This window comes from Micromesistius poutassou, assembly GCF_964030765.1.
Source record: "Micromesistius poutassou genome assembly, chromosome: 12".
In the NCBI taxonomy this organism is placed as follows: domain Eukaryota; kingdom Metazoa; phylum Chordata; class Actinopteri; order Gadiformes; family Gadidae; genus Micromesistius; species Micromesistius poutassou.
This window is the reverse complement of record NC_140282.1, coordinates 13,472,967-13,485,763: the sequence shown is the minus strand read 5'-3', so window position 1 is coordinate 13,485,763 and position 12,797 is coordinate 13,472,967. Positions and strand designations below refer to the sequence as shown.

Below are 12,797 nucleotides of genomic sequence, written 5' to 3'. Positions count from 1 at the left end.
AAAGATTAACAAGATTATCAGATTATCTTGTAATCGGGTAGAGAGGTAGCATATCAACTCAAAACCCTAGGATTTAACTGGGTCATGCATACACTTGGAAACGTCAATTTACAATTTAGTTAATGTGAAGATTGCGCACACAGAGAAGTTAAATTACATTCAAGAACTATATTCCATGCAGACGTATTTCTTGCAACATATGTCCTGTATTTATTTTTATTTATTATTTTTTATTCTGCGTTTTCTTTGATTACCTCCCATGTAAAAAAAAAAAACAGCAAAAAACGTTATAGACCCAGTAGAAGTAAGGACCTCTGCCACAGAGGCCTGTCCTGTCACAGATATTGACCTGTTATTGTTGAGGGTGAATTAATCTAATTTACCAGTTCTGACCATTTATGCAGATTACATGGGAAACACATCGCACACTTCGGAAATGCCACAGACTAGATGGCATTTAAAATAAAATAGTTTTATCTCTGATGCACCAAAAGTCGCAGGTCCGGTCTAGTCTCGGTTCTGACGCCGAGTGGACTGTTAATGCTGCCGTAATCTAACACAGCAGGCTGCTACTGACTGGGAGTTAATGCCATTCTGATGTATATCTCACACACTCTTGGGAGAATACAAAGGCTAAATGGTTGGGAATACAATCGCCGGTGTCACGTGTCTAGTGCATGATAATGCATTTGGATGGATGCAATAATGACCTTTCCTTCTCAAATCATACTTTATGAATAGTTTGGCATGGAGGTGATACTATTGGGTGAGTTGGGGTTTGGGATTTACCGCAACACAAACAATGAGGATCTTTAAAACAGACATAACACACACAAGTAAAAAAAAAAAAGAACAGGCAGTAAAGACCACCTGCGTGTTTCAGGCCAGATGATTAAACACATAATTTAGAACATGTTTCGCCTGGGAAAGATTGAAGAGACTTTGCTGAGGAAGCTTCTGGTTTTGATGCAATTTCCACCAGTGGGCTTCCTGGGATATCTATCAAACAGAGCAGAGGAGCGCTAGGAAGGTGTGTCACTACTCTGGTCAGTCCATTAAGCTCAATGAAACTGCAGCAATCCTCTTTGCTCCTGCGGCTGTGGTGAGAAGACCACGTCGACCATGCTTGGGTGGTGGAAGCGTTTGGCCCCCAGGAAGATAACCATAGTGCCAAACTCATACATACACTCTAATATACACACACACACACACACACACACACACACACACACACACACACACACACACACACACACGCATACATGCATGCACATGCATACACATGCACACACATACACATACACACTTACACTCATACACACAAACACCTTAGTGTTTGGGACCTCCACAGAATTGGGAGTAATGGGACCTCCACAGAATTGCTGTCTATTCCCATTGTTTCCCACTTAACATTGTAATGAACTACATAGCAGAATAATACAGGGTTCTTCCATTTTAATTTGTTTTGGAGTGTTCTCATCTGCTCCTGGGCCAACATGACACATTCACAAATCCCTCACTGGCTAAAATTACATTTTACTACTATTTACTTAGCAACAGGAATACAGCTGTCCTGACGTGTTAGTAAGTAGGCCTTCCTATCTGATACCAGTGTTGAAGTTGGATTGTTTCCTAGGAGAGGCAAAAGATATTGCCCAAACATGCCATACATGTAACAAGAAAAAAAACGGGTGACTCATAAATCACAAATGGTATCACACTTTAATTATGACTACGACTAATTTGCTAGATGTGTTAATAACAATCTCTTGAGCAGAGTGAAAAGACCAATTGTTCCGGTGATTTTAGATGTACAGTCCCTGATACTCTTATCAGTTTCTCTGTCAAACCACAAATCCAACAGGAAATTAAAGTGATAAAATTATTAAGTGCTTTCCATATTGATGTAAGCTGTGCCAGTTAACTAATATTTTGGAGACACCATTTTTAGCTGATGACATTGATCCGACAACATATTGTTTGTATGTGTTTTATATATGAGTTTTTGGGTGATGGTTTTAGTTAACAATATGTACATTTCCTTTTGCCTATTCTTTTGTTTTATGTAAGTAGCATGATATTTTATATTAATTATTACATGGTATTATGTTGGTATTGTTTGTTGTGGAATATCTTTCTTTAAAATATTATTATTATAACTTTGAATTATTTTATTATTATACCTATTATCATTAGTATTATTATAATTATTATAATTGAGACAATAATAATTTTATTATAATTGAGATAATAACATCAAAATGACATAAGGATAATATAAACAATGTCCATTGGTCGTATGGTCGTATCCTGAAACGACACCTCAACCAAAATATGACTACGGGGGCGGGACTTCCGCCTGAGCAACCCGGAAGATTCGGATGCAAGTTTCCTCATATGCATCCATATGTATTCTACGTTTTACGCTGATATATAATAGTAAACACAATAAAAATGTTATCGTTAGATTTCCTTGACGATGTGCGGCGCATGAATAAGCGGCAGGTATGTCCACGACTCTTAGTTTGTTACTTCCTTGCTAATCGCTTCCCTTTGATGTCAAATAGGGATACAAAGCTAAATGCTAACCCGCTAGCTGCTACCTCAATCACACGTTGCATTCAATATGCTGCACACTCTATTGTGTCTATTGTGTGTACCTGCACCTTGGCCGTGGGATTTACCTTGGAAGGAAATCGGACTGCATTGTCTCAGCATATTAACCGCTCTGTCCACTCTTCTCTCTTCATACTACTACTTTTGATTTCGCTCTTGTGGCTCTTTTAACTGCTTTGTATAACATTCATATAGTACTAGTCAGACTGATACTATTTGATTGTTTATCATAAATATCAACCCTTGGACCAAAATGCCGATGTAGTCTGATGTTGAATATGAACCCAGTATTTGTAATCCTTGATATAGAATTCCAAATAATAAGGCTTTGTAGTTGTATCGACCCCGGTTGCTTGGAATGAGGGATATCTGCTCGAACAGCAATCATAATATGCAATCTATCCTATAATATTGTGTGTGCAGTGGGACCAAGACCCAAAACATTGTTAATAAAGAATACCGTTTAAACTGAATACAGTTTAACCCACTACTAAATGTTGTTACACCGCCATTCCTTATGTGTTTTTTAATGTTTACATAAAAGTGCACACATTTGGCTTATGGCCTGGCACAAGTAAGCCTAATATTATTTTATGTTTAGACTCTTATCCAAAACGACCGTTATTAGATGCATTTTCATATGGAGAGCAGGAAGTGTTTTTAACTTCCTGATGCTGCGGTATGCATTTGAGAGTAGAACACAAAACCTTTTGCACTCAAAGTCAACACCCTAACCACTAGACTATCACTCCCCACGTCTCCCCAACTCAACATATACTCACACTTTAGTTTAGAACTAAAGGCTTTGTTCTTTTTGTATCAGCTGTATTACCAGGTTTTGAACTTTGGTATGATCGTGTCGTCCGCTCTGATGATCTGGAAAGGGCTGATGGTCGTCACCGGAAGTGAGAGTCCCATCGTTGTCGTTCTCAGGTAAGAATCTGGTTTTGTGTGTGTGTGTGTGTGTGTGTGTGTGTGTGTGTGTGTGTGTGTGTGTGTGTGTGTGTGTGTGTGTGTGTGTGTGTGTGTGTGTGTGTGTGTGTGTAAATCTCTATATATATATATCGGGCCTTGCCAATTAGCGATCTGATCATATATTGGCCATTGAAGGGATGATTGACCATTTGCGAATGCTTTTGACTGTTCGCCCAATGTGCGCATGCTCCGAAACGCATCCATCAAAGCAGGACAATGAAAATGTCTGTGACATTTTCATTTTAAAGGATTTTGCAACTGATCTGTATACCTGCCAGGACTAATTTGGATTATAGCAAGGTCCACGCTTTTACACTGACCGAGGTAATATACTGTTACTGACCTGAGTTCGCACCCCAATTTACCCTCTCAGAACCTACACATATTGGCGGTTTAATTTTGATGTAAATGCGATTAGATGGCTCTGCGGTTCCAGGGGCGGGACTTGGGTAGAGGTGTTGCTGCGTTGTCCCTTCAACAGAGACAACTCAGCGATATCAACATGAGTAAGTGGAGAGACAGTGAAATCCGCAAGCTGCTGATCATGTGAGAGAAGGTGATGCAGTCGTATTAAAGGAGAGGGGGAAAGATGGTGCGATCTACGAGAAAGACGCAGAGGAACTTTCTTTACAAGGCTTTTGTCGGGATAGAATGGTCAGCAAAATAAAGAATATCTTGGCGTTTTTGCGCTTGTAAATAGTCAATCGCTTTTGTAGCCTACACTCAGATGTATACTCATTCTTGCATGTGAGTCTCTTGAAAGATTAAAAAAAACATTTGTAGAATGCAACTTATTATAAAGGGAGGTCTACTCTCTGTGCGTATCCCCGCCTTCTCCAGTGAACCAAGAAAGCCGGCTCCGTGACAACGGGGGATTTTACCCCCTCGGTTTAAAAATGCCTTTTGTTTGGTGAATGGTGAAAAAATAGGCAGGATAGCATAGCTATCTTCAGATGGAGTCTACATGAACTCTGTTTGCAGAGTAATATCTGACAACCTGCATCTCCATTCTCCATATGCCTGCTCACCAAAACGTTGCTCTGCGCTCCATAAGAGTAGTGAACATCATGTATATGATTTGGTTTGTGATATTTAAGATGTTGTGATATTGTCTTTTTCAGTTTTAAAAGAGAGCCGGTGTTTCATAGGAGACGATTTCTGATCGTCTCCTATGTCTCCCGATTTTTGGTGATTTTTTAATATTTCAAATACAATTTTCACTTTTATAAATGTTTATTCACGTAATTTTTACTGTATAACTTGCAGTTGACCTACTCCCTCCCGCCGTCCCCTGGTGATCGGATCGTATATTGGCAATCTAGAATAACCATGATTGGACAATATGAAAATAGAGACCAACCCTAAAAAATATATAGATATAGATGTATATATACATATTTATATCTATAGATATAGATATCGTTGTAGATATATGCCCGTTGGTACCAAGTATTCAGATAAGTTTTTTACCTTTTTACAATGATAAAATGGCTGTAGTGTGATTCAGGCTGCGGTATGGAATGCCTTAGATTTATTTTCTTTGGAAGAGTTACTGTTGTTGACCAATGGATATGGGTTGAACGCCAATGCTGCAGCTTATTTACATATATGCTGATTATTTTCCAACCTTGAATTCCTAAAGGACAACATTAAAATGGCGTTGATACCAGCATAACTTGACTGTGATAGGGGGAATCTGTAATGAGTAAGGTGTTATTTTGAGCAAAGCGGGATATTAGTGTGGGACCAAAAACAGGGTGATTTGATGAATGCAGGATTTGATTAGTTTGTGTGTGAAGGGACAGACACGCAAGCCAGCTGTGTTGGCCTGCTGTGTGTTAGCCCGTAGTGGACAGGCTATAAGCGAGGGGGAGTGGAGGCAAGATGATAGTTAAAGTCATCACAAGATTTGATGATTTAATGCAACCCACAAGCTACCCAACATGGGGGACAATTAGACTTGCTTGTTTCATATTATGTTTTTCATCAAGAAAGGAAATCTAGAACGATTTTCCTTAGGGTTCTTGGGGGGGAAAAACCCAAATGTATATTATTTATCAAATAAACCCCAAATCAGCAGCAAGGGGACTTTAAATAGGTTAAGACTTTAATATATATGTTTTTACTACATTTCAATTGTGGTCACAACAAGGAGCCTTATTTGAATGAATTATTATTGAGGGTTGTGTTTCAGAAGGTTGTCTCCATCTGCTGTTGACATCCGTCTGAATTAGGTTTAGTTTTAGTATAATACATGAAGAGTACTGATCTGGTTCATGATGATGATCACACTTGCCAGATGTGACTCATTTCAAAGTAAAAGCGGATTTCCAGGCTGGACTAAATATAGCATTGATTGGGGCTGCATATAGTTCACTCACAAACTATTAAACCTTTACTTTTTCCCATATTTCCATACGTTACAGCTGTATTCAAATTTTAATTTCATATTTCCCTCATTAGTGTATAAAGTGTCCCCATTATCACCATCTAAACAATGAATTGGCAAAACATTTTGCCCAAAACAACAGCTACCGATATCTGAAGTATTCATGAGGACGCCCGTGTGCAGCCTGTTGAGGGCAGACGAGGTAATGCGGTAGGCTTTCCCTCAACCGTTTTGTGTCACATTCAAAATAGTGCCTTGCTTGTGTTGTTTCAGTGGCAGCATGGAGCCTGCATTCCACAGAGGAGACCTGCTGTTCCTCACCAACCGGGTGGAGGACCCCATCCGGGTCGGGGAGATTGTCGTCTTCAGGATAGAGGGCCGCGAGATCCCCATAGTACACAGAGTACTGAAGATTCATGAAAAGTATACGTCCTCTGGGTTATAATGATGTAGCAGCAGTAGTTGAGGTCGGATGATCCAGCAGTTTACAGTCACGGGTTTTAAATGTGAGATATTATACCACCAGGTGTGAGTGTGATATGGCTAATCAAACTCACACCTTGTGGTATATATATAATAATATGCCACCTTTAATACCCGTGACTGTAAACTGCTGGACCAGTGCAAGTCCTAACTAGTATATATTTGTACACTCTAATTGCATTGGAATGGGACATTTCGCTTTTTCACATTGGGAGTCCATATTCAGAAGTACACACCTCGACTCTAAACTGCAGTTTCAAACTTTACCAATGTGCTTGGGAGAAAGTATATCACATGCGTGATCAAAGGAACATTAACGGCAAAGCTTTGATTATTGTTAACCCTGTTCTAAACACTCAATAGCAGGCACCTGGCGTCCAAATGTTGAAGCGTAACACTAGACCAATGGTTCTTGTGCAGGGACAACGGCGACATCAAGTTCCTGACCAAGGGGGACAACAACGCGGTGGATGACCGAGGTCTGTACAAGCAGGGCCAGCACTGGCTGGAGAAGAAGGACGTAGTGGGCAGAGCCAGAGGGTACGTCTCCTCTCCGTCTCCACCGGGACCAAGCAGTTCATAGACTTTGATTGACTTTGACTATTTCCCACCTAAAAGGCCATATGTGTTGAGTTTAGTTTTTATAAGTTCATCATTCATCATTATTTTGTAATGTTATTTTTTTGGTGTGTGTTTGTGTGGATTGGTACGCGCATACTAAACATATGTATTCATTGTGGATATTTGCTTCCAGGTTTGTGCCGTATATTGGAATCGTTACCATTTTAATGAACGACTACCCCAAATTTAAGGTAAGTTGCTGACTCCCTGGAGGGCTACTCTGCTGGTTAGACTTGAAGTGGGATGAACAGGGAAAGGATAATGTGTAGTTAACTTGCAAGGGTGTTCGACTCCCATCCTAGGGTTCTAACCCTTGCCCCCTAACCCTTTATCCTAAATTAAATGTATCTGAGTCACATTGAATAAACAGGTCTGATAGATTGGTAATTAGTCAATAGTTAGTAGAGGGGGGGGAAAAAAATCGTTGCACGTTAAAATCCTAACTATTATTTTCTATGATTCTGAATTGATTCTCAAAATCTGAGGTATTGTTATTATTATACTATTATTTTTGTATTCGGTTGGCCTTTGTGTTTTTATATTATTGCCTTCAGTTTATACAACTTTTTTTATACAAATGACAATCTTATGCACACTTTACTCTGTTTCATGCCATAATTTGCTACACAGTCTTTCTTAGCACACAGAGGACGGAGTTGATCCTGAAAATAGCACCCGTACTCTTAATAGAGAATAAATGTAGAATCTAAATCGAATTGTGACATACTGAAAGATTCACGCCCCTAGTTGTGAATAACTATGACGAATCACACATAGTAGCTTGCTTAAGCTCCCTCCCAAAGGAACAGATTATCGTGGCATTTGGGAAGCAGGAGAGGGAAGGTGGGGTGTGAGCAACCATTCATAAATTTATTGGTTGTATGCCGATGCAACACCTAAATGTCCCTTTTGGATTTATAAGTGCATCTGATCTAAATAATCATTATTTCCGAGGGGAAATAGATCTACAAGGTTTAGATGAGCTTTATCGTTGGCTCAGACCTACCGCTGCTGCGTTTCATGATGTTATTTTAATTAAGACCTGAATTGAATGTATACTGTCTAAAGTCCGGCTTCTCTTCCATCATCTTCAGTACGCCGTTCTCTTCATGCTGGGGCTCTTTGTATTGGTCCACCGGGAATGAGCAGGGTTACAAGGAAGAAATGTCCTGAGATTTGGAGGTCGTGAGAACGCAAGGTCTCTGTTGAACACGCTGCGGATCCAGCTTTGTCCAAGAAAAATGTCAAACCATTGCCTGTCAAAAACGACTTCCGTTTAGTTTCATTTTTTTTTTTTTTTTTTTTCTCAATCCTACCGGCTTTTGTACTATTTTGATTGGCCGCATTTTGTAGAAATGGGGCTATAAGGCGTCAATGTGTGTGTGTATAAGCTTTACAAGTGTCTGTTTTGTGAGGGGAACTAGACTTAAGGTTTATGTCACATTACAATTTTATTTGTCATGTTCCCCAGAAAATGTCGGCATTTTTTGTCTATTCATGTTGATTCATTGTCCGATGAAATTATGTGAAGTATTTTAAGACACATTATGAGTTTGATATTAAATTGAAATCTGTTGCCCTCAATCTGTGAAATGTTTTTACTTTTTCAATCGACAATCATTGGATTTTCTTTCACTCCTTTCTCTCTGTGTAGCTGTATCTCCTAACCATCTCCCCTATGTTGCACTCTCACCTTACCATCTCACTATCTGTAGGTCTCCTATCCATCTCCCCTATGTCGCTCTCACTTTATGTAGCTCTAACTCTCTCTATGGAGCACTCTTCTTTCGCTATTGGCAGTATGCTCGCTTTTCCATCGTTCAATCCTCCAGGACATAATGAGGAAGATTCAAATAATGTTAGAGTAAGCGTAAGGGCTCTGGTGCCTACTTTGCCTGAGCTCCAAAGATCTCTGCAAGCCTTGTTTTCCGAACAGAATTTGTCCACATGTTCTCTATGAGGAGACAATGAGCATAAGAGCAGGGGCAAAGGTGACCGGAGACCAGCCGACTGGGAGGCTTTAAAAATAATGGAAGTTTACTCATCCCTAGCATATATCAGCTGTTTATCAAGGCCCTGCCCGTGGCAAAGATGCTGAAGGCGAATGTTGGGGAGCCTTCCATCCATAGGGGCGCTTATGGATAAAAAAAAACAACTACAAAAACGAAAGTCAACTACTAGCTATTTTACAAATACTAGTTGTATTACCATTACTTTTGTAATGGTATGTAATTATTTCGAAGTATTACAAAAGACCCATATCAACATTGTGAAAAAGAGTTTCCTTGATGCACAATGTTGTTGGTAGAAAAACGTTTTACTTAAAACAAACAGCACCACAACAGTCATTTCGCTTGCACAACTGAAGTGTCCCTCCAGTGTAGAACTCTGGCCAAGGAGCACCACAATGGGTGTGGCTCAATTAACGTATGAGCCCCAGCTGCAGACTATTACATCAACAGCCTGACTGGAACAAGTGCATCTTTTAAATCATGGTTTAAAACAGTTCACATCTTCACAAACATAACTACATACATAGCCTATAAAAGGCTCTATATAAGGGTTGCAGAATGAACTTGTTTCTTTAATACAGTTTTGTGGGGCGGGGGGTTGTGTTTCTAAAATACAGAACATCTCAAAGCCATAAAGCTATGCCGTTTCTGTGTGAGTTTATTTCCCCAATGCATTGACAAAATAAAGGCACAAATTGGTGCAAAAAAATTCAATTCAAAATTCAATCGAATGCTGGAAATGAAGTGTTTGACAATTGACTGTTGTATTTGGTGCATAGTTCCTATGGTTGTAATGAAACTCAAAAAAATCTTTCATCTTTCCGGGGTCAAGTGGGTGCCAATGGGGGATAGGCCTACTCCGTTCCTTCGGCATCTTTGATTCCTCTAATGTGAGAAATGTTTGTTTGGTTCACGAATCTGTCCTGTAGTGTTAGTGGGACAACATCACTCTATTCCAAACTTCCCTACACAGGGTTGCCAACTCTCACGCATCTGGCGTGACACTCACGCGTTCAGCATCAATCTCACGCTCTCACGCACACCCACGAAATGTCACACCAAAAAAAAAAAAAAAAACTCCCGTTAATTTTCTGTTGATGATTTGACTAGACTAGACCAGACCACAGCGTATTGTTTTTTTAATGACAGGGGAGGAGTCAAAAAAATTCAATCGAATACTGGAAATGAAGTGTTTTACAATTGACTGTTGTATTTGGTGCATAGTTCCTATGGTTGTAATGAAACTCAAACAAATCTTTCAAAACCGTCCGGGGTCAAGTGGGTGCCAATGGTGGGGGATAGTCCGTTCCTTCGGCATCTTTGATTCCTCTAATGTGAGAAATGTTGGTTTCGTTCACGAATCTGTCCTGAAGTGTGAGTGGGACAACATCACTCTATTCCAAACTTCCCTATATCAGGCCTTAATTAAGTTGAAGTAGACCAAGGTCGTTGTAGTATCGACTCCACTTCATTTACGCGCTGCCATTTACGCATTGGTAAAACGGATGTTTACACAACCAACACACACATAGCCATGAAACACGTGGGCCTGTATCACAAATCAAATCAAATCAACCGTAGGACCAGCCGTCATACGGAAAGGTTCGGCTAAGATCGCGCACTATACAGCCTGGTCACCACTTCAAACTGTGAGTTGCTGTGCAGGTTTTGCACGCACACGAGACAGAGCCCACCCACGCCGGAAGCTATAAATGCGTAGTGCGTCCGAGCGCCCTCACACCGAACTCCCAGTCGCCAGTACTTGGAGGTTTTACGCGCCAAGGGACTCCGCCGTTTCGGTTTTAGCTATGTCTGGGTTAACACTTAGCAATGTCTTCCATGGGGCTTTACTGACTTATCTGGTGTTTTTTTCGGTGCTGTCTGTCACCACTGCTGTGAGCTTCGATTTGACAGAGCTAAGGAATAAAGTTGCAAAGATTAAAGTGAACCCGAGAGGCAATCTTTGGGCAACAGGTATGTGGACACTTATTTTTTTGTTGCTTTGATAGTTATTTATCTAATTTGTATTTAAAGTAGAATTGACTGATTTTGTATTAAATGCTTTCCCATGTTTTCCATGCATAATTGTGTTCCACTTGTTGACTTAATTGTTCATGTGTAATCATGATTTAAAACGCATAATAACGATTTACATTCTATTTATCGCTTCGAAGGACACTTTATGGGCAAGAAAAGTGTGATGGACAAGCCTCTGTCGTCCGCCGATGGGCAAGGTGTTGACGCGCTGCAGGTGGCCCTGGGTCCGGAGCAGGACGACCTGGGGAACATCTTCCAGGAGGTTCTGCGGGTCGCTCTACAAGCGCAGATCGACACGCAAGAGACCCGCTCTAAAAAGCAGGTGAGGAAAACTAAAGTCCACCGTTTCTATGTGATGAATCGTGTTTGCATACGTTGAACGACTGCAGTGACATTGTAATTCTTTCTGATTAAAGGAGTCGGACTTGTTGATGAAGATTTTGGAGAGCTACGTCGACAGCAGCAAAAAGTGAGGCGTGGGGAAAGCACTGTTGACTGCAAATGCGCATATGGACAATTAAAAAGCATCGCGATGTCACTGAGGTTCTCATGCATCCTCTTGATTGTAACTCACAGCTGCACAGTAAAAAACAAACGCTGTTTTTGGTTGCTTTTATTTTATTTGGCCAGTGGATATCTTATCTCAAATGTATTACCTTACAACATGTGTTTGTATATGTGGAGAGTATGCTTCAAATAAATATCATTCATTTATTTAATAATTATGCTTTCATTGTAATTTCCGTTGCATAACTCAACGTGTTTATGTTCAATGTACAAAGCCTATGCAAAATGCGGTGTAAATATTTTAACCTATAGCCTACTAATATTTGTATTATATATTAATATGAAAATTCCATAATCGTCACGCTGTGAGAGCATAGACTCCTGTAGCATGCATGTTATAAAACATTTGAAAAAAATATTGACTAAATTGTGTCCAGATGCAAAACAAAAATAAAATCCATTGAAGTATCCCTTCATTTTAATGTGTATGATTGATTCTAACATACTATTATTTATATTTCCTTTAAAAAACCCATTAATATTTACTTTTGTTATAGTTATAAGCCAATCATAACTAAAATATTGTTGAATTAGAACAGCCAAACTGGTTCTTGGAAATGAACATTTCTTTAGATGAATCTCCATCTCTCACAGGTAATATGCATCATTTGACTCTTTGTAAACACACATTCTAAATGAATGGTGCCAACTCAAAGACCTAATGAACAACATAACAAGGTCTAACTCATCTGTAATACAAGTGATTTGGTTCTCAACTGAAGATTGCACAATCTGTTCCATTTGAAGTGAAATGCTCCAATAAAATGACTCAATTGCTGTTACTTTCAAGACTTGAAAGACAGCAACAGAACGACTTCAAAATGGGTTTAACACTTGACACCCATCTTATTCGTCATCCCACAGGAAGAAAACCATATGGGAAGTAGGTTATCAGGACAAACCAAGCTGCATTCAAGCCTTAACATTTCATTTCACTATGACCTTTCCCATAACCATTTCTCAAAGTGTTTATTTTGGATAGCTGATCTTACAATACATTATTTGGCTCTGAAACTTGCAAAGCCCACATGCTTTTGAAACTCTTAAATTGTCCTCTCCAGAGATTCAGAATAAGAGTTATAAATGTAATGCTCTTG

The 12,797-nt window shown here is 39.6% G+C and overlaps 2 protein-coding genes across 2 annotated transcripts; both read left to right on the top strand.

The window, feature by feature from the left end:
• The first annotated feature begins 2,367 nt into the window (after positions 1–2,367).
• Positions 2,368–8,668, top strand: sec11a (SEC11 homolog A, signal peptidase complex subunit). Its single transcript, XM_084476033.1, has 6 exons — positions 2,368–2,505; positions 3,440–3,549; positions 6,254–6,403; positions 6,884–7,003; positions 7,218–7,275; positions 8,179–8,668. The coding sequence occupies exons 1-6, from the start codon at positions 2,455–2,457 to the stop codon at positions 8,227–8,229; spliced, it is 540 nt and encodes a 179-aa protein (XP_084332159.1). The 5' UTR covers positions 2,368–2,454; the 3' UTR covers positions 8,230–8,668.
• Positions 8,669–10,808: 2,140 nt separating this feature from the next.
• Positions 10,809–11,974, top strand: nmbb (neuromedin Bb; the record flags this gene model as incomplete). Its single annotated transcript, XM_084476118.1, has 3 exons — positions 10,809–11,070; positions 11,271–11,455; positions 11,550–11,974. The coding sequence occupies 3 exons, from the start codon at positions 10,809–10,811 to the stop codon at positions 11,604–11,606; spliced, it is 504 nt and encodes a 167-aa protein (XP_084332244.1). The 3' UTR covers positions 11,607–11,974.
• Positions 11,975–12,797: the final 823 nt, after the last annotated feature.

Bases quoted from the DNA above. Each gene is read 5' to 3' on its own strand.
- sec11a (XM_084476033.1), top strand. From the start codon at position 2,455: ATGTTATCGTTAGATTTCCTTGACGATGTGCGGCGCATGAATAAGCGG. The intron at 2,506-3,439 runs GTATGTCCACGA...TTTTTGTATCAG, and splicing joins GGCGCATGAATAAGCGGCAG to CTGTATTACCAGGTTTTGAA. The intron at 6,404-6,883 runs GTATACGTCCTC...GTTCTTGTGCAG, and splicing joins GTACTGAAGATTCATGAAAA to GGACAACGGCGACATCAAGT.